The sequence below is a fragment of the Perca fluviatilis genome, chromosome 7, assembly GCF_010015445.1.
Source record: "Perca fluviatilis chromosome 7, GENO_Pfluv_1.0, whole genome shotgun sequence".
Classification (NCBI taxonomy): Eukaryota; Metazoa; Chordata; class Actinopteri; order Perciformes; family Percidae; genus Perca; species Perca fluviatilis.
Window position 1 is genome coordinate 10638067 of NC_053118.1, and position 19383 is coordinate 10657449.

At 42.5% G+C, this 19383-nt stretch overlaps 1 protein-coding gene across 1 annotated transcript in view; it reads left to right on the forward strand.

Moving 5' to 3' along the window:
• The window catches only part of eif3ea (eukaryotic translation initiation factor 3, subunit E, a), a 35605-nt gene extending 16875 nt beyond the window's left edge, over positions 1-18730 (forward strand). Inside the window, exons 8-13 of the mRNA XM_039805508.1 lie at positions 1752-1878; positions 4601-4702; positions 9968-10077; positions 15825-15927; positions 16787-16921; positions 18556-18730. Of these exons, the coding sequence (XP_039661442.1) occupies positions 1752-1878; positions 4601-4702; positions 9968-10077; positions 15825-15927; positions 16787-16921; positions 18556-18591 (613 nt within the window). The 3' untranslated portion in view covers positions 18592-18730. The remainder of the gene's footprint in view (positions 1-1751; positions 1879-4600; positions 4703-9967; positions 10078-15824; positions 15928-16786; positions 16922-18555) is intronic.
• Positions 18731-19383: the final 653 nt, after the last annotated feature.

Consider the following 19383-nt stretch of genomic DNA (forward strand, 5'->3'; position numbering starts at 1 on the left):
TGTTTTTCGTGTGGTCTGTTTACTCTCCAAGTCGAGAACGAAGCCATGTGTATCGCAGATAGGAAACTTTTATACACTGTTAAAATTTGCACACCACCTATTTTGATGTCTTTGCTCCCTCCCCCTGTTCTGATTGCAGGCTTGTATAATTGTACAGATGATTGGGCTCCACAGACAGTATGACAGGCGACCACAACACAGCGCACTGAAATGTCTGGTTCCCTGAATTTTACTCAGTTTTTAATTTTATTGTGGATGATTAAGGAGGCCTGCCCAATAATTATAATGAAAAGCTCACCCAACCATCTGTGTGGACAAACTGAGGTAGTTTTGTGTGCTTTGCATTTTCACAGTCGAGAAACCTCATGTTTTCCCCACTGAGGCTTGGCTCTGGTTTCCCCATCTTTTAACCAGTACTTCCTTGGGTGGAAGTTGGTGACCAGTGGCTGGCCTTCAGCTCCACATATGACCTCCCTTACCCCTGCAGTCAGCAGATGTTGGTCCAAAGCCTTGTTTGTGTACTATTGACGGACTGCACTGGCTTCAGGAGAAACGATGCCCAGTAACCAAGTATGATACAGGTGCAAACTGGGCAAAGACTACTGCAGTAATACTGCAGTCCCGAGTCACCTTGTTACCCTGTCCATCTTCTGTGTTCTCCCACGGCCCCCCTTGAACAGAAGAAATTTGAACTCGTACTTGATTCCTTGGCTGCATGCCTCTGTAGCATCTTCAGCAAACCAGTGCAGTGACGCTTGTTACCTCAAAACTCACAAGAAAAAGAAAAAAAAAGAGATGAAGTCCCCTAAGTGAGTAGGTTGAATGCTCCCCCGATATGGTACAGTGACTCATGCAAGATTGCTTGCTATTGGAGCCCCCTCTGGAGAGTGAGTAGGTGTAAGTTAATCAGGAACACAGTGTGGAGGGTTGTGGTCTTCCACGGGAGTCAAGCAACTACAAAGGGAGGGAGGGAACGGAGTCGTCCTAAAACCAGAATGACGATGGCTTTGCCAAGCAGCCCACTGCTGCTTTTAGACTCACCATCACTCCTGCCACAGGTCCCCTGTTCCTTTTAATTGTTTCAGCAAATTAAACCGTTGTCGGCACTCTTTCTCTGAACACCATGTGTTCCTCTGGCTTAGCTATAGGACACCTGAAAACAGGAAGGGGCCAACTCCCCTTCCTGTTTTCAGATTTAATTTAGTCAATTTGGGGTTGAGTGGAGGGCGAAGTTCAAAGATAGATATGTAGAAACCAATAAGAAGTTTTGGTGATACAGTTAATGTCGATTGATTGCCATCTTGACGTGTGTGTGTGTGTGTGTGTGGTTTTTACAGAACACGGTCTCCAGAGTTGGTGTGGGATTAGAATCGGCCTGTAACAGCGTTCTTTCTCTTGTGTTCAGCCCTTAGCCAGTTGACCTGTGGTTGAAACATCAGTCCCTGATGGATTGGGTTTCAGCTACTGGGCAGGTCCCTGCTCACTGATCTATATCAGTGAGAGGGTTTCCTTTTCCTCCTCCCGCTCATAGGACACTAATGAAAGAGACGGCTTAAAGCTGGGACCCATGTCCACAAGTGAGGGTCCTGTTAGGACATTTATCTGTTTTAGCAGCCAAGGTTTTTGTTTCTGTTCTAAATGCCAGGAGCCCAATAGGCAGCCAAAATGTTATAATATGTGTCCATTTAAAGATCATGTCTTTGCTTACATCAAGTCTGATAAGTGATTACCTTTGTCCTCCCTCATTCCAGATACCTCAACGCTATCCAGACTATGTGCCCACACATCTTGCGTTACCTAACCACAGCCATCATTACAAACAAGGATGTCCGCAAGCGTCGGCAAGTCCTGAAGGATTTGGTGAAAGTTATTCAGCAGGTACCACACTCTTTATTTTCTCCCTTTGGTGTTTACCAAGCGCACACACTTATCAGGTCATTGCTTACAAGGCCACACAGGCTTTGGATGATGAGTAACTGACCATGTAAACTAGGGGTGGAACGGTACACAGAAGTCACCGTTCGGTTCAGACATCACGGTTCGGTAAAATAGAGGGAAAAGCAAAACAAAAATGCAGATTTTTTTTTTATTGTATATGTCTTAGGCTGTACCACCTAGTGTCGCACAGCCTCTCCCCTGAGCTAGCTGCAACAGCCGGAAGTGTCTAAAGTAAGATGTAAACAGTAGTGGTGTAGCCTTGTAGGCCTCGGGGATGTTTGTGTACACCTTGTCCAAGATTCTGTCCCCTCTGGTCGGGCAGGAGACATGTTGGTAGAACTTGGGGAGTACAGACTTGAGGTTTGAATGATTGAAATCCCCTCCAGCAATAAACGCCCCTTCTGGGTGTGCAGTTTGCTGTTTGCTTGCTTAGCATTGGCGTCAGGGGGTACATAAACTCAGAACAGTGACTCCCGGTCGTGACAGCGTTCGTACACCATGCACTGTTGACATAAATGCACAAACCACCGCCTCTGGTCTTACCGGAGTCTTCAGTTGTTCTGTCAGCTCTGAACATAGTCCGCCCCTCCAGTTTGATTGCAACGTCCGGAACACGGCCGTTCAACCAGGTTTCAGTGAAAATCCTGATATTACATATATCCATAATCCGTCTGTGAGCGGTAATCCAGAGTCGTATTTCATCCAGTTTATTCGCCAGTGACCGTTGCCTAGGAATAAGCTTGGTAGTGGTAGCTTATGTGGGGTTTGCCTTAGTCTAGCTCGTAGGCCACCGCGCTTTCCCCGCTTCGGTTTACGGTCTTGACGCCGCCTCCAGGCCCTCCTTCCCGGGAGAGGTGATATCCTAGACTCCGGCGTCCTGGCTGTCTCCGGTGGAAGTTGAAGATTTGGAAACAACGTTGCTCGTGCAGAGTGCACGGATGTCCAAAAGTTCTTGTCTACTGTACAATATATTCCCATGGTTGTATCGAGGGAAAAGCGCTGCCAATAATAAACAAACACTCACTAATTTGCGAAAACTGGGGAGACGCAGAGCCTCGCGCTGTACTCCCAACGCCATTTTGTCCTGATGGAGAACCCGCGTATCTAACAGTAGTTCCACATGACATTAGTTCCACTTTACATTAATTAATTTGCACGCAAGTTTTATTTATTTTTATACAGTGTATTCTCCGTGTAAATTCATGCACCGAACCATTTCAGTTCAATACGAATACATGTACCGTTCCACCCCTAATGTAAACCCAATAGCATTGCTAACACTTGTATATGGGTCTGGGTCCACGCTGGGTAAAAGCCTTGAACCCATTACTTCGATGAATGTTACTGAGTTGACCGACTGTAGTGTACCGATGCCTTCTCCACCACTGACAGTAACTACTTCATGTCTTGGTGGGTTGTTGGTAATCACTAAAACATGCCCAGTGCTCTCTGCTCTGTGGCCTCAGGTCAGGTTGGGTCTCTGTCTCTAAGCATGATTTGGAACTTCTCGGTGTTCAGAATGGTTTTCACTCAAGCCCTTGTAATTAAATGAATTACAAATTTAAATTAATTTAAATGTCCCATGACATGGTGCTTTTTGGATGCTTTTATATAGACCTTAGTGGTCCCCTAATACAGTATCTGAAGTCTCTTTTATATAGGCCTTAGTGGTCCCCTAATACTGTATCTGAAGTCTCTTTTATATAGACCTTAGTGGTCCCCTAATACTGTATCTGAAGTCTCTTTTATATAGACCTTAGTGGTCCCCTAATACAGTATCTGAAGTCTCTTTTATATAGACCTTAGTGGTCCCCTAATACTGTATCTGAAGTCTCTTTTATATAGGCCTTAGTGGTCCCCTAATACTGTATCTGAAGTCTCTTTCCTGAAATTCAGCCTTGGTACAGAATTACAGCCACTAGAGCCAGAGCCACAATGAACTTTCCTTAGGATGTGCCATTTCTGTGTCTGTAGCTTTTGAGGAGGAGAGAGGGGGGGCAAGGTGGAGGGTGGGGGTGTGGCCTTGACCAACTGCCACTTTGCTCGTTTGAAAGCCATGATGTCTCTCTTTCATGGGTGGGCCAAATTCTCTGGGCGGGCAAAGCAGAGAAAGAGGAGGTAACCTTGCTCCTTATGACCTCATAAGGAGCAGATTCCAGAACGGCTCATCTGAGCTTTCATTTTCTCAAAGGCAGAGCAGGATACCCAGGGCTCGGTTTACACCTATCACCATTTCTAGCCACTGGGGGACCATAGGCAGGCTGGGGGAACGTGTATTAATGTTAAAAAACCTCAAAGTGAAATTTTCATGCCATGGGACCTTTTTAATAATAATACATGTAATTTAACTATTGTGCCCAGCAGGTGGTTATTTTGACTACATAGTCATTATTGTCACTGTCTTGAACCAAACTAGGATTTATGAGTTATTTCTTTCTGCATGTATATATGATATTAGGGGATTTCTATTTGATTGAAAAATAAAAACATGACTTGCGTGTACATTTCATGATGCTTATGTCCAATTATATGTTTGCTTGATTATATTTATCTTAACCGCAAACATTGACTTCATTAAAAAATGTAAGCTATATCAGCTTTGATTTAAAATCATATAGATGTGTTTGGACATAATTAATCTATTATGTTCACATTTTTTCAGGAATCTTACACCTACAAAGATCCAATTACAGAGTTTGTGGAGTGCCTGTACGTGAACTTTGACTTTGACAGTGCTCAGAAGAAACTCCGGGAGTGTGAGTCGGTGAGTAACCACTTCATTAACGTGACCAACGTTCATTCCAACCTTTTGTTCCCAAACCATGAGACCCAGTTGGTCTTGGTTTATTGTGCCTCTCGATGAGAAAACCAGAGGTCTTCTGAGGACCTCAGATTTGCAAGTCAGACTCCTGAACTTTCACACAGAGTATCGTAGTAAACATGGTTAGTAATCACATGATCTCTGTCTGACCTTCTGTCTGATCACACAGCGGTTCTATTTGCTGCACTTCTGCGTGGGTCCAGATCAGACAGAATAGTGATAGTCTGTGCCTTGTACTGTCCGATATAGAGGTCCTCTTGGACACTGTGTGACTCAGGCTTCAGTCAGATTTTACTATGGCCTGTAATTGACCTATCAGGCTAGTAGTTAACAGTAAAAGCTTTATAAGCAAAAGTCTCCGCAGAGGCGTGCAGACACTCGTTTAAAGTGGGAGCTCTGTCATAGCACTGCCATTTGGAGCATTTATTTCAATTTTGGTTTGTAATGGCTAAATGTAACTGTATCCCTTGATGTGAGATATGAGTCGTATACTATAAAAGTCCTCGTATGTTGACTTCTAAGCTGAACACATCAGTGTGATTTGAAGATTTAAAGTGACCTCAAATGAGGTGATATTTACAGCTCAGTGGGAACAAAAAGTATGACAAACCTGTTTTATTTAACCTATTATTTGATAATTTTGCATATCTCTACTTCAAAATTCTTGTGTCTGTGTGTCCAATCTGTTCTGAAAAACAGTGCTGATGTACTTCACGTTCTCCGTAGAACTTCAGTCAGAGAGCATCCACAAGCTACTTTGTAATAATTAGCTTGAGAAGCCTTTACAGTACATGGGTGAATGCATACGGACAATCATTGTAAAGAGTTTATTTCATGGATGTCCCAGTGTAATGTACAAATACAATTCAACATCACCACAAACTACAACCTTAAAGTTGAATGAACACCTTCAGCAGAAGCTGAACGTCATATCCTTCACAAGGTAGGATTTATGCCAGGACTCGTGTATTAGACCACATTAGTTCCAGCTAGGTGTACCTAATAACCTTGTGTACATTACTGTAAATGAAGGAGCAAAAATATTACAACACCTTAAAATATAACGCAGTTCACAAACTGCAACTTCAAAAAATGACCAGCCGTTGAAATTATTTAGAAGGTCAACTTCATTTAACCCTTGTGTGTTGTTCGGGTCTGTCGGACCCGTTTTCAATGTTTGCTAAAAGAAAAATTATGCTATTTTATTATTTCTTCTAATTCAAACTCATTGGCCTTGGCTCATTTTCTGTGAAGAACATAAAAAATAACTTATTATCAATGACTGCACTCGGTACACCCTACATATAACTATTACTATAACTATGTTGTCTTTCTGCACCTGCTATTCCCACACAGTTACATTTTTACATTTCACGCACTTTCACCTGTTCCGATTAAGTTCTAAGAAATAAGCACCAATAATGATCAAGAATCTTGTTTTTATTTTTTTATAATTGAATTTACGTGTTTTCTCACAAAAAACGTAGATGATCACATGATCATAAATGTGATCTCACAGGGGTAAATGGCAAATAACCCTAACCCTAACCATAAATGATGTGTATATCATTGGTAATTGAGCTAAAGTAAACATCTGTTAAGTATTTTTACATAAAGTGTTATGGCTGTATTGATTTAAAAGCCTAATAATGTGGTGGGTCCACCAGATCTGGGAACATTGGCTGTGTAACAAAAATATGAACACCACACAAGGGTTAAATGTGTGGGCCGGGATGCCAGTAGGGCTGGGTACCGGACGTCGATACTTTTATGGCACCGGAAAAAATGTCGGTTCCAAAAGCGTCAGGGCGTATAACTGCAAGCTTATCTGTCCTCTCTGCATATTGACACAGAGCGGTGCTCCGACACACACACACACACACACACACACACACACACACACACACACACACACACACACACACACACACACACACACACACACACAAGCAGAGAGGTGCGGACGGAGTAAACTGTCTGCAGTTTTGTTGAAGTCACAGAGAGTCACGGCGATGTGATAAAGTGGTTTCTAGTGTGGTTACAGTTTTTCAAAACTTCACGCAGACAGCGTTTGATATTAATGGCGAGCCGAAAGCGGTCGCTGTGCTGTTGACGTTACACTTCCTCTTAGACAAGCAGGCACAACGGTGGTTTCTCTGCCCTGATGAATGACTGACGGGCTGAGCTTGCAAGGCAAGGCACTTTAATAATGTTACTCTGAGTGAGCAGTTTTACCAGATTTTTTTTATTTTGATAACTGTTTTGATTCACAATGAAGGTGGAAAATAAAAGCTTTGTGTTGAATGTATTTTTGTTGATGTTGAAATGGATTTTAAAACATATGGTATCGAAAAAAGTATCGTTAGGAACCGGCATCGAAACTGAGGTATCGACATTGGCACCGGATCGAAAGATTTTGAACGATGCCCAGCCCTAGATGCCAGTACAACAATTTTAAGTCTTGTTTCATCTTTAAGGAATTCCTTATTCCTTTTTTGTGTATATCTTAGGCTTATGAAATGCTGCCACCATGGTTTGCTGTGCAGCATTTTGAGATATTGCAATGCAAGTGTTACATTTCCATTCAGTTAGATACAGCGGGACACTAACAGGAACGTCTATGCAACATAATGATAAATGATGTGTTGCATTGGTGGCATAAGTCCAGCAGACCGTGTTAGAGGGGCTGGTCAGATTCTGGGGACCCATTCAGGTACCCTAACTGGTGGTGTTCTATATGCATGTTTTGCGTAACTTGATCGCTTAGTTCATTCTTTTAGGTACACTCTGTAATTTGGTTTTCCCAACGGACATGATCATTTGGACCTGCAGAGGAATAAAAGGCAAAACTCTGGGTTATTTGGCCCCTTTTTCCATCTTTTGCTTTTGACGATAAACTTTCAAAATGAAAAACATCTGGCCTGATCAAATGGCTCCTTCCCAGGAGTAAATGTTTATAAATCATGTCAGCAATTTACTGCCGGTTCTGTTTCGTTTAAATTTTTTAGCTAATACAAAGAATCTTAAGCTTCCCAAATCACTATTTTGCAAATAAGGAAGTTATAACCAAACTCCGTTGGGCAGATTTGTTTTTACTTAGTTATACCTTGTTCATGGTCCGAAAAAATCCAAAGCATGTATGTTTCAAGAGCAAATTTGATATTTCCCATGCAAAGGCCTCCAGGGGCATCGCCAAATGATGACTTTTACTATCAACAATATTAGAGATGTATCCTATGTCAGCTCAGACATGACACACGCTCGATCACCAACCTTGTTAAACACGTGCTCACACTTTTTAGGAACTCTCTGGGTTGGTCTTGACCTCGCCTCATGGGGTGCTGTTTACAGAGACTCTACTGTGGTTGAAACGCATGCTCAAAATCCAACTGCCTCTCAGGTCAGAGCCCAAGTTATTCCAGGTGCGTTTAACACTGGCCTACCTGTCAGTCTTATCGGAGCATGTCCAGTAGGCACAAAAGCCCTCTATTGACCTCATTCAGTTCCCAAGCAGGTCTAGCGAGGTGGGTGGTTCCAAAAAATTTTAACAGCACCTTTAATGCATTACCTGTTATGGTCTGCAAACATTTTTCCCCCAAATGGTCTTGTTTGAAGTCGGTAATGCAGTTTTTTTCCCCTGCAGAAATTCACACACAAGCCTTTAAAAAGCGCCTTATTTCCGATGTAAAGGGATGTTTCACAGACTGTGGAGTGATTGAGGTAAACGGATACCCCATTGGGATGGGCTCTCGTCTTGATGAGCATTTGTAATGCATCAATTTTGAGCCATTGAGAAGAGTGGCACCATATATTAACTGATTGCTGTAATAGCAAGATATGGGTATTGTTTTCAGCTCTCCTGTCTTCGGTTCACTGTGCCCTGTATAATAGTTTGAGCCAAGCGCTTTCAAATGGGTTAGCTTGGTTTAAATTGTCCTGTTCAGGCTGTACAGGTTTTTTTTTTCTTTCTTTCCCACTCCACCAAAATCTGGAATCGCTGTCAGATGTTAGATGCTTGCATGTCAAAGAATGAAAAGTATATGCCTACCTATATTCAAGCCTTCAGATTGTGCATAATAGGGCTCTTCAAGCCCCTTTCACAATTTGTTGAAGCTTTGTTGTCTGAATCCCAGATGACAGTAATTAGGGCACTTAACTGTTCAAAGTTTATCAGCCTTAGATAAGCGTTGTCATAGCTGAAATGTGCGTTGCCTGATAGCGCCATGTAGTTGGGAATTATTCAAGCAAAACTCTGGGCAGATAGCAGCTTTCTAAGCCAAAGCAGACACAAGGAGCTGGTAATTCTTTGAGAACTTTTGAAGATGGAGGTCTGTGATGTGAAATAGCGCTCAGTGGAGAGTTGGAATGCAGCAAGCACTGAGAAATGGGAGCATTTCACACAGTGGTACCTCTGGGGCCATAGCTGGGTCATGAACATTTACAGTAGATGAATTGGCCATATGCAGACTTGTCAAAGAGTCCAAGCAAGGCTGTATTTCTTACTATAACAAGCCACCGGTGATGCAGTGTATGGACGGCTGAAAAAACTTGCTCTCATCTGTAAGTTTATTTGGACTGGTGGTGCTACAGTTGTTTAAGCGTAGCCGTGAAATTTGGCGATCCTGAACAGTGGAGTTGACACTGAACCACCAGACCACATGACTGGTGATAAGTCACAGACCATGTGGATATCTTTGGGGTTGGCTCGGCTCTTACTATATTGTCTCATGTGGTGATGGTAGAGTTTGATTGTCTGTGGTTGATTTCAAGCGTCTTGCAGGGCCTTTAGATTACTACCTAATACAGGGAACTTTCCTATTATTTAAAACCAACCTTTTCATAACTTGAATGTAGCCAGTATGGTCCTTCCCCTGTTTACTTTGACCGTTTATCAAAAATGAATTGGATTATGGGTTTAATGAATAGATTTTGTCCTTAATTGAATAAGACATGGATTCCTAGCAGCAGACCAATTGAAACGTGTAATGCTACACTCCTGACTCTCCATTGCTGTTCAATCTGAAGGTCCCAGCTAGATTGTCATGATGAGTCTAAGAAAAGCTCTGACTTATGTATTGAACGGTTTTGCCCCACTCAAACCTTAAACTGTCGGAAGAGCAACTTTGATGTAGACCTCTGAACAGACATAAATAACCCTTTGTATGGTATTTCCACTGCTCTTGTGTAACACTTTATTCTGTCCCTTAGGTTCTTGTGAATGACTTCTTCCTGGTTGCTTGCCTGGAGGACTTCATCGAGAATGCCCGCCTCTTCATCTTTGAGACCTTCTGCAGAATTCACCAGTGCATTAGCATCAGGTCAGTCATGCAATACAATCCAAACTAAGTGATACTAAGTTTTGCAAGTCGAACTTGTGATTTTTGGTGATGGTCATAGGAGACTCTCCACAGATTTTGACCACGTTGCACAGCGGGGTTCAGACAAACCTCCCATAAGACTAACAGGAAGTCCTGTTTGCTATCACTAGACGTCGTAGGCACTCGGTAAACAGGAAGTAAGAACACAGGCTTTGTGATTAGTGGAATTTTCCTCACAGATAAGTGTTTATTGCCCCGTCCAAACACAGAAATGCTGACCCCCACACATCTTGAGGATTAAGTATCGTGAGGTTTAACTGCTTCCAGGTCTCCGCAGGTTGCTCTGCTTGCTAAACTTTTAAGACCACCTGTCCGAGGCCAGTTCGTAGACCGTTTTCTCCCAGGGAGAGGTCAAGGTTAAGACGCTGTAACAGGCAGAAATCTTTCAGCTCCTTTTCTATGGGGGAATGGAGGCCAAAGGGTTTTGTAGTTCAAAATCCAGTTTAGATACGTTAAAATAAAATTGACCTTGGATGCCTCCCCAAAACCAGGAAATTTACTCGATGCTTATTATAGTGTGCATTTTGCGGAGAGAGAGAAAAAAAGATTATAGTAATTGCCTGCAATTAAGAGAGATTATAGGATTTGGCTGCCTCTTTACATCAGTTTTAGAGAGTGACAAAGATAAATACAGAGCATCCACCCTTCTCAGCCATTAATCCCCATTCTTGTAGGAGTGGATCTGTGCTTGTTGCTGCATCTAATCTCTGATATTAGGTAATGGGTATGTTGTTCTTTTGTGTATCCTCACTTATTTCCAGTGCAAGTTTGGCACTGGTTTCAGCAGGCTATATTCATAGTATGCTGACCCTCAGGCGTATTGTGAATGCTGGAGATTCGAAGGAAGGTCTGCATTTCCAATATGGTCCACAAACATATGATGCTCAGTGGAAAGAGGGAATGAATTACTTCTGTTGACACGAAAATGATTACATTGACTGTTATATAGAGCCGTGGAGGTCTGTAGTCAAGGTTGAACCGTGGAACATGATCAGGCCCTGTCGAAATCTCCAGTTGCAGATTGTCTGGAATTGATTAGGAGTCCTGGTTCTTTTTGGCAGACTTACTGCAATTGGATCCATTTACTTGTTAAGGACCACAAAGGTTAGTGGTAACACTGAAAGAGGAAGTCGAACGGTGATTTTTCTACTTTTCCACCTTTTTTTTTTTTTGTCTGTCTTGTGCTCTTGTTTGTTGAGTTTTCTAAAGCAGGAACACATATTGGGCAAATGTAGGGATTTCTCTGTTTATTTTTGGTGGCGTTATGACGTTGGACAGAACATATCTATTTTTGAAAGACACCCAAATTCCAAGTCATTAGTCCTCTACCCAGAAGCCCTCTGCACCCAAGCGTGGAGTCAAATGAATTTGATGGCTGTTTTTTAATGAGGACATTTTTACAGCTTTTGGCCATGATGGTTTCACAGATATTTAGCTCGCCTTTTGCCCACAGCTTGGGAGACAAAAGTAGACCAGAAGTTGGCGTAATTGAGTTATTTAATGCAATAAAGGCTTATGTAAAATGTACTATAGGCAGTGAAAATGTGATTCAGCCTGCACTCGTAATTGCATACACACACATCCTTTTTGTCTAGACTTTTCTGTGTGTGTGTGTGTGTGTGTGTGTGTGTGTGTGTGTGTGTGTGTGTGTGTGTGTGTGTGTGTGTGTGTGTGTGTGTGTGTGTGTGTGTGTGTGTGTGTGTGTTTCCAATTTAGCTTTGTTTTCCTTGTTTGATGTACAGCGTTTATTTCCTTGGTCCTTCCATGATAGTTTCAGTGGCGAGACCCGACTTTGACCTCAAATGCACACTTGTCCTTTGACATTTTGAGTAAATGCTTCAGACACATGATCATTTGGGCAGTTCCAACCCCCCTCCCTCATCACTAGATTGTATTTGTACACAACAGCTCACTGGTAGTTGGAAGCAGTGTCTTGTGTATTTGGATGAAACACTGAAGATCTTTCCACCTCACAATTGAGTCATTAGAAAGACCACACGATCATTTCGGTTTCCCTGAAAAATCAATTTTACTCCAAGCCGAAAGCGAGCTTGCTCCAAATGGCTTGGAGTCTCCCAAACACTGTCATATGTTAGTGTTTAACAATGCATTCATTTTAGGCCAGCCGTGTTAAGAAGGGGGCTACTTTTGAGAAGGACCTTCCTCTCTTCTCTAACGGAGTTAGACCTCAGTGTCTGACCCCTCTCTTCAAGTGTGAGGTTGGTATTGAGACCCAAAGGAGTCCCCTAGCCTGAAGTCGAAAGCTCAGGAGCCAGAGTGAGTAAGGGGTCGAAATGAAAGTGATCCCCTCTCCCCCAAGGAATAGGATCATGGTTGTGTAAAATAAAACCAGTGATGGAGGCAGTCTGCTTGGCTTAAGGGCCAAAGGATGTCAATAGTGTAGGTTGTTTAAGTCTGTCCCTGCAGCCTCTCACATCTCCCTCCTTTCCTCTCTTTTCTTCCCCTCATTTCTTACTTTCACCCTAAGGTTTAAGTAGGGGTAGCTGCTGTACACCTCTCAGAGAGACAATGAGATAAAGTAACCCTCCTCTGATATACAAATGTCCTTTCCGGGGAGGAAAACATTGCCAGACTTTCTTTTATAAATTAGATTAGAGGACTTTGGCTGGTACAGGCCAAGGCCCTGGGCCTTTTGGGGCACTCTGTGTTCCTGTGTTATTCTGCACAGATCACGTTTGGAGGGGTTAGGGGTTAGCTTAACTCCCCGGTTAGGAAACCAGATCATGTTTGTTTCGATCATCATATCTGACCTGGACTTGACTGACATGTGTCCCCACTTTACTGAATTGCCAAAAAAAACACCCAGTACCCCTGCGCAGCAATCACTTAATCACACGGGTAAAATGGGAACCAATAACAAATTTCATTCACATTTGCCAGAGATTACTTGTTAGGTTAATAAGTGAAGGTATTGACTATTGTTTTTGTAGTTTCACACTGTTGTGTGTGTGTGTGTATAGGTGTGTATATGACAATGTGTGTGTGTATATAACAGCGTGAAACTACAAAAACAATAGTCAATACCTTCACTTATATACCTTCACTTACTGTATCTACCAACTCGTATCAAAATCTTGTATTGAGTAAGCTATCAATATGAGCTACAACTATTCATCAATCGTTTACTCTACATTAGCAAGATTTAGTTCTGTGGACTAAAATCCTGTGACCACCGACATGTGTTCTCCATCACAACCTTGACTTGCGTCATTAGACAGCTGATACTTTTTTTCAAACCAGTTAGGTTCCCAGTAATAGGAGCAATTTCGTTGTCAAGCATCATTTTCTCCAGGTTTTGATGACCTGAAGTGTAATCAGCTGTCCAGCAGAGCTATGCTATGTTAGCCGTTTGTTGGTGTGAGTGACAGGTTGGTCAGTCTCTCTCTGGATCCCTTTTCCCCCTCCTCTGGCCGGCTGAGGTACACATGAATCATCTCAGAACTGGTGCTTTTCTATCTTGTTATCCTCCACCTCCTCCATCACTTCACTGCGGTGAAAGTGGCGAGAGGTATTGCACTGTCACTTGGAAACCCTATTTTGCTCATTATGCTGAGGCAATGCTTTTATTTGTTGTTAATGCTTCTGATGCTCCATCCAGACACTGACATCATTTCATTTCCCTTCTTTTATGTGGTTTTGCCACCATTCAGGGGTTCGAAAGGGTAGTCTTATTTATTTTTTAGCCTTGAGGTGAGGCAGACATTATCACAAATCCCAAAGATTACTTTCCACCAAAAGAATGTCTTAAATAAGTCAGACTCTAAGAGCAACAAGAGTTAAAATAAGTAATGCGGGTGTGTTTGCAGAAACATGGCGTGAGACGTGTTGTCTGGGCAAATTCTAGCTTACTCACTGAAGGAGTCCCACAAAATGTGATGAATGGACCAGGAAGTGATAATTAGTAGGGTAAATTGTTTTTATATAGACCTTTTCACCCCTATTATTTTGTACAAACACACACAGGCTATACACAATGGCAAATTTGAACCTACAGTATTTCATTAAGTATGTGTGTTAGTAAGGTTAGCGAGAGGGCCCTGTGTCTTGCTTTTGAGATGAGTTAGGGTTGCTGTAGTAATTGTGGGCAGTGCACGGAGCGGTGAGTATATTTATTGGGGCCCTTATATGAAATGCGGTAGGCGTGGAGAGTGGTGGGGGTTAGAAAAGAGGAAGGGGGCAGGAAACGTAGGGGGCGGGGGGGGATGGGGGGTCTATATGGGGGTATCGAGGGGGTCTAGTTATTTTGAAAGCCACAAGGGAAGCCAGCTGCACTGGGGAAAGCTTTGGATCAAAGAATCCCAGCCACCCTCGTACCGCCCCTCCCTCTGCTGTGACACATCCACGTCTAGCTGTATCAAAGAGCAGGCCGGCCTCCAACCTGGCTTTCATTTTGAGGGACAGTCCCCGTTTGACCAGTGTGTCATGACGAGCTTTAGCAAGCCAGGTGGGGAGAAAGTGTGTCCCGGACAGAGGTACAAAAAAATCTAAAATAAAAGGATAAGTAACCGCAGAGGCTCACAACATGGGGTAGTCCCAGCACTTCTAATTGAGTTATTCATACAAGTCTGTAAATCAAGCTGCCATTAGTAGAGGCCCATTAGAAGTGTTTTTTTTGGGATGCGTTTCATCTTGTACACCTTTTTTTGCCTGAACACAATATGTTGCCCATCTATTAATACTGTTAAATGAAAATAATGACTAGTCATTTGGCACCTAATGTTCAACATCCATCATAAGGTTGTGTAGTGTTGACGGAGTTATTTGATTCCATTAATTACATATTTCATACATGCATCAACACTTTCAGACAGGAGCCCGGTTTAATTGAAGTCACTGTTTTGAAAAGGACTTATCTTACTAGGGGATCTGTAACAACTGCAGTACTTTGTTTCTGCATTTTTTTTAGACATTTGTCATTTGAACTGGAATATATTAGCAGCTGTGTGAACCTCAACTTGGGCACAGCAGTTGACTTTAATCTAAATGCTAATGTCAGCATGCTAAAACGCTCAGAATCACAATGCTAACATGCTGGTATTTAGCAGGTATAAAGTTTATGATGTTCACTAACTTAGTTAAGTGTGTTAGCGTGATAACATTTGCTATTAGCACTAAACACAAAGTACAGCTGAGGCTGATTTAGTTTTGCAGGTCATAAACCATAAGACTAATTAAGATTTTAAATTGGATGATTGCACTAGAGGAAAGGCTGAGGAATCTCCAAAGTAATTGGGACACATTGTCTGCGAACCATGTATGACTGTACAAAGTAACTGCACGAATCCATCTGGTAGATGTTGAGATATTTTCTGTAGAATGAGCATTGGATGGCAATATCCATAGGGCCATGATTCTAGCATGGCTAAAAAAGTACAACAATATAGTGGAATCTGTAAACTACGGTTTTAATGCATGATCGGCGCAGACTTCAGGTTGGATTTGCTAATTTGGTACATCCCAAATGTAAAGCACCGGTGATTTTGGTTAGTCATTCATTAACTATATGAGGTCTTCACATGTGGTAACATTAGTCCCATGTCAGGAGTGCTATTGGGTATTCTCTTCATTTTTCGGGACAATCTGGCCAGCACTGAGACCGACCTCTCTACCCTTTCTGTTGCCTCATACCCGGGTTAGAGCCTGATATCACTGTGTTTCCTCAACAGCATGCTGGCAGACAAACTGAACATGACGCCCGAGGATGCTGAGAGATGGATCGTCAATCTCATCCGCAACGCCCGGCTGGATGCAAAGATAGACTCCAAACTGGTGAGACCTTCTGTCTTCTTCCTCAATCAGTGGGCTCAGCGCTGAACTAATTAACCAACCCAAAGGTTTTTAAACAGCCCTTTGCAAATTGGCAATGGTAGTAGGGCTGGGCAATATATTGACATAATATCGATATTGATATATGGGATTAGATATCGTCTTATATTTTGGACATTGTAAGATGATATGAGTGTTGTCTTTTCCTGGTTTAAAGGCTGCATTACAGTAGAGTAATTATCTGAGCTTATCAGACTGTTCTCGCAGTTCTTTTATTAGCTTTTGCCCACTTACTCTTTATTTCCACCTTACCGATGATTATTCATGTTTTTTACATTTACATTTTAATGTCATTGTTAAAATATTTAGTGAAAGCACCAATTGTTAACCCTACAATATCGTCGCAATATCGACATTGAGGTATTTGGTCAGGAATATGGGGATATCTGATTTTCTCCATATTGCCCAGCTCTAGGTGGTAGTGACGGTCATACAGCCCTTTTGAGATGCTCCTCCTGTTTGACTTGAGGCATTATTTATATCCTGATTTTTGGGATTGAAGGGTACACTGTAAGGACATTGTTAGCATAATATTTCACCCTTGTAAGGTCCTCTTCGTGAGGCTCCATGTTGAACCTGCATGCTTTGGCATACACATCACAACAGTTCTCTGTAATCAGCAAATCATAGCCCAGTCCTCCAGAATGACATAGAATTATCCAGATGGGCCTACAGTGGTTGGGAATAGGACCTATACAGCCTCTGATTGGTGTTTGTAGGATGGTGTGTCTGCAAGACCAAATGCGATTGGCTTATCGGTTGTGATTGTGAATCTGTTGTCCACTTTTGTCCATATTTCTAGGGCCATGTGGTCATGGGGAACAACGCCATATCACCTTACCAGCAGGTGATTGAGAAGACCAAGAGCCTCTCGTTCCGCAGCCAAATGTTGGCCATGAACATTGAGAAAAAGCAGGCCCAGAGCACCAAGAATGAGGCGAGTAGAGCACATACTGTACATGCAGAATGACAAAATGCACACAAACCTCCCCTCCCAGCTTGTTGCTGAAGGCAACCATCCCTCCCTTAACTGATCAGGCTGCGAGGAGGTCAATGTGAACTCAGGGCAGTTCAAAGTGTCTCAAATGATCAGCTCAAAAGAACAAGGCCAAAGAATGTTGATGAACAACCATCAACAAAAGCTCTCTTTACACGAAAAAAGCCAGTAAGAGCAAGTTTAACAGAGCGAACGCTTTGCTCTTCAAAGGCCTAATGACAAGGTAGATTCCAAACAGCCATAAAACGATGCCTGCGCTCTGTGACTCAGCTCAGCAACGTAAATAAGGTGGACCCTCACACTGGCTTTTGGTGAACATTACTTAAAACCTGGAGTTCCCTGCACTTAGGACCTGTTGCAGATGTCTGGCTCAGAGTCCACTCATCCCATTTAAGTGTGTTTTTGATGTTGACCTTGTGTGTTTTAGTGGTATGTAGACTGTTAAAAGTACTCCAACTACACAGAATGTAGTAATCACGCACATACTCTGACCTGGAGCTCTGAGCTGTTGCTTCACGCAACTCCCCGCTAGGCCTGCACGATTCGGGGGGGAAATATGAATCACGATTTTCTTTTTTTTTTTAACTTAGAATTGATATCACGATTCTCTGCCACACTTTTTTTCTCACTAAGTGTAATGTTTATTGCACACCTGAACCATGACAAAACAAAACAAATTGGCAGTACCAAACCTAGATTTCTTTTTGGCACCTATACGCACATCACCACAAGCCTGTAGACATAGAGGCTTCAACGAATAAAGAAAATAAAGTAATAAAGTACATACTGGCCATTTAAGTACAGTAGGCTACCAAAAATAGTGACCTATAACACATTGAACTAAAAATATGGCCCTGATACAGGCTGCATCTTAACTCCTTGAAAATGTCTTTACATAATTAAAACATGTCAATGTCAAATGCTTTCAATAAATTAATTGAAGGAGGAAAAAAAAAAAAACCTTTAGTCATTTAAAAATGAAATCGATAACAGGTGAATCGAGGTCGCGATTTTAGAACGATTTATCGTGCAGGTCTACTCCCCACTCCTTAAAGACATGCACGTCTCTCAAACCAGATAGATTGGCCCGACACCTGACCGCACCGAGGCCACGGAGTTACAACACGCACGTTACATCGTTTAACTTGTTAACTGTGCAGCACTTAAGAGGCTATCTTTTGATCTGCTCAAGTACCCTCCTCCCTATTGTTTGAATATCTGCAGCGGGAGTGCTGCCATAACCCTGCCCTGTTAAACAGCAAATCCCCCTTCATTAAGGAGTTTTTGTAATTAGACAAAAGAGGCTGCAAACAACTCACAGAGCACCCTTACATCCTGCTGTCCTCAAGGCTACAAATCACTTACATATAGAGAACGTTTAACTGCCAACCATCTGGGACGGCTGCTTAGGGTCCCTGTCAACCCACAGCAAAACGTCAGCACTTAACTGCTTGCACATGTATGTTACTTTTTTTCACATTTCCCACAATCAAACAAGCAAAATTTTTGTTTTGATCAGTCTCAGTGATCCACAAATGGTCTAATTTCACGTTTTCTTTACGCTTTTCTTGCAGACACCCAACTGGGCAGGTCAGGAAACTGGATTTTAGCCACACGCTGAAGATGAATCCATCCTACTCATTGTTACCTTTTTTTTCCACACTTGTATCTCAAGGAGCACAGTGCTTTTTTGCACTCTGCTCAAGTCATCACAAATTCAATAAAAGTGACCAACAAGAAGCATTTTCACCCATGATTGCCTTATTTCTGGACATTACAAACGGCGGTTTGAGGTTTGAGTGGTCAGACCTTTTTGTATCGGTAATACTTGATGAAGTTTTAATGTGCGCATTGAGTCACCGAGTGGGACAGTTCAGACTGCTGTGTGTGATGCGGCTCATGTGTGCACAGTAATGATGAATGGCTGTTTAGTCTGTTGGTTTTATGGTGTTTCAGTGGTTCGCTTCACCGTGGCAGGCAGTCTCGCTGAGTGGGACGTCAGCTGGAGGGGGCAAACAGAGGTGATGTACAGTTACCAGTGGTCACGCTCTCTGCCAGTCATTCTGCCCATCTGAGGACGTAAGAGAGCCATAAAGAACCATTAGCCAGACAGACAATCTTTTAAATGTCCCACCCCACCCCCCCGCTCTTCTCTGCTTTCGACCTTCTCATAACTCACTCTCCTGCCTCTCTGTCCCTCCTTTATCATAATTGCTCACAAACGGTCTTGCATTTCTTCACATGCTTTTCATTTTCTTCGTCATACATGTAATTTAACTACTAAACAAGGATTTTACGTAGACTAGGGATGCACCGAATCCAGATTTTTTTGGGGTTCGGCCAACTACCAAATCCACTGGTTAAGATTCTGCCGAATACCAAATCCCGAATCCTACTCCCAT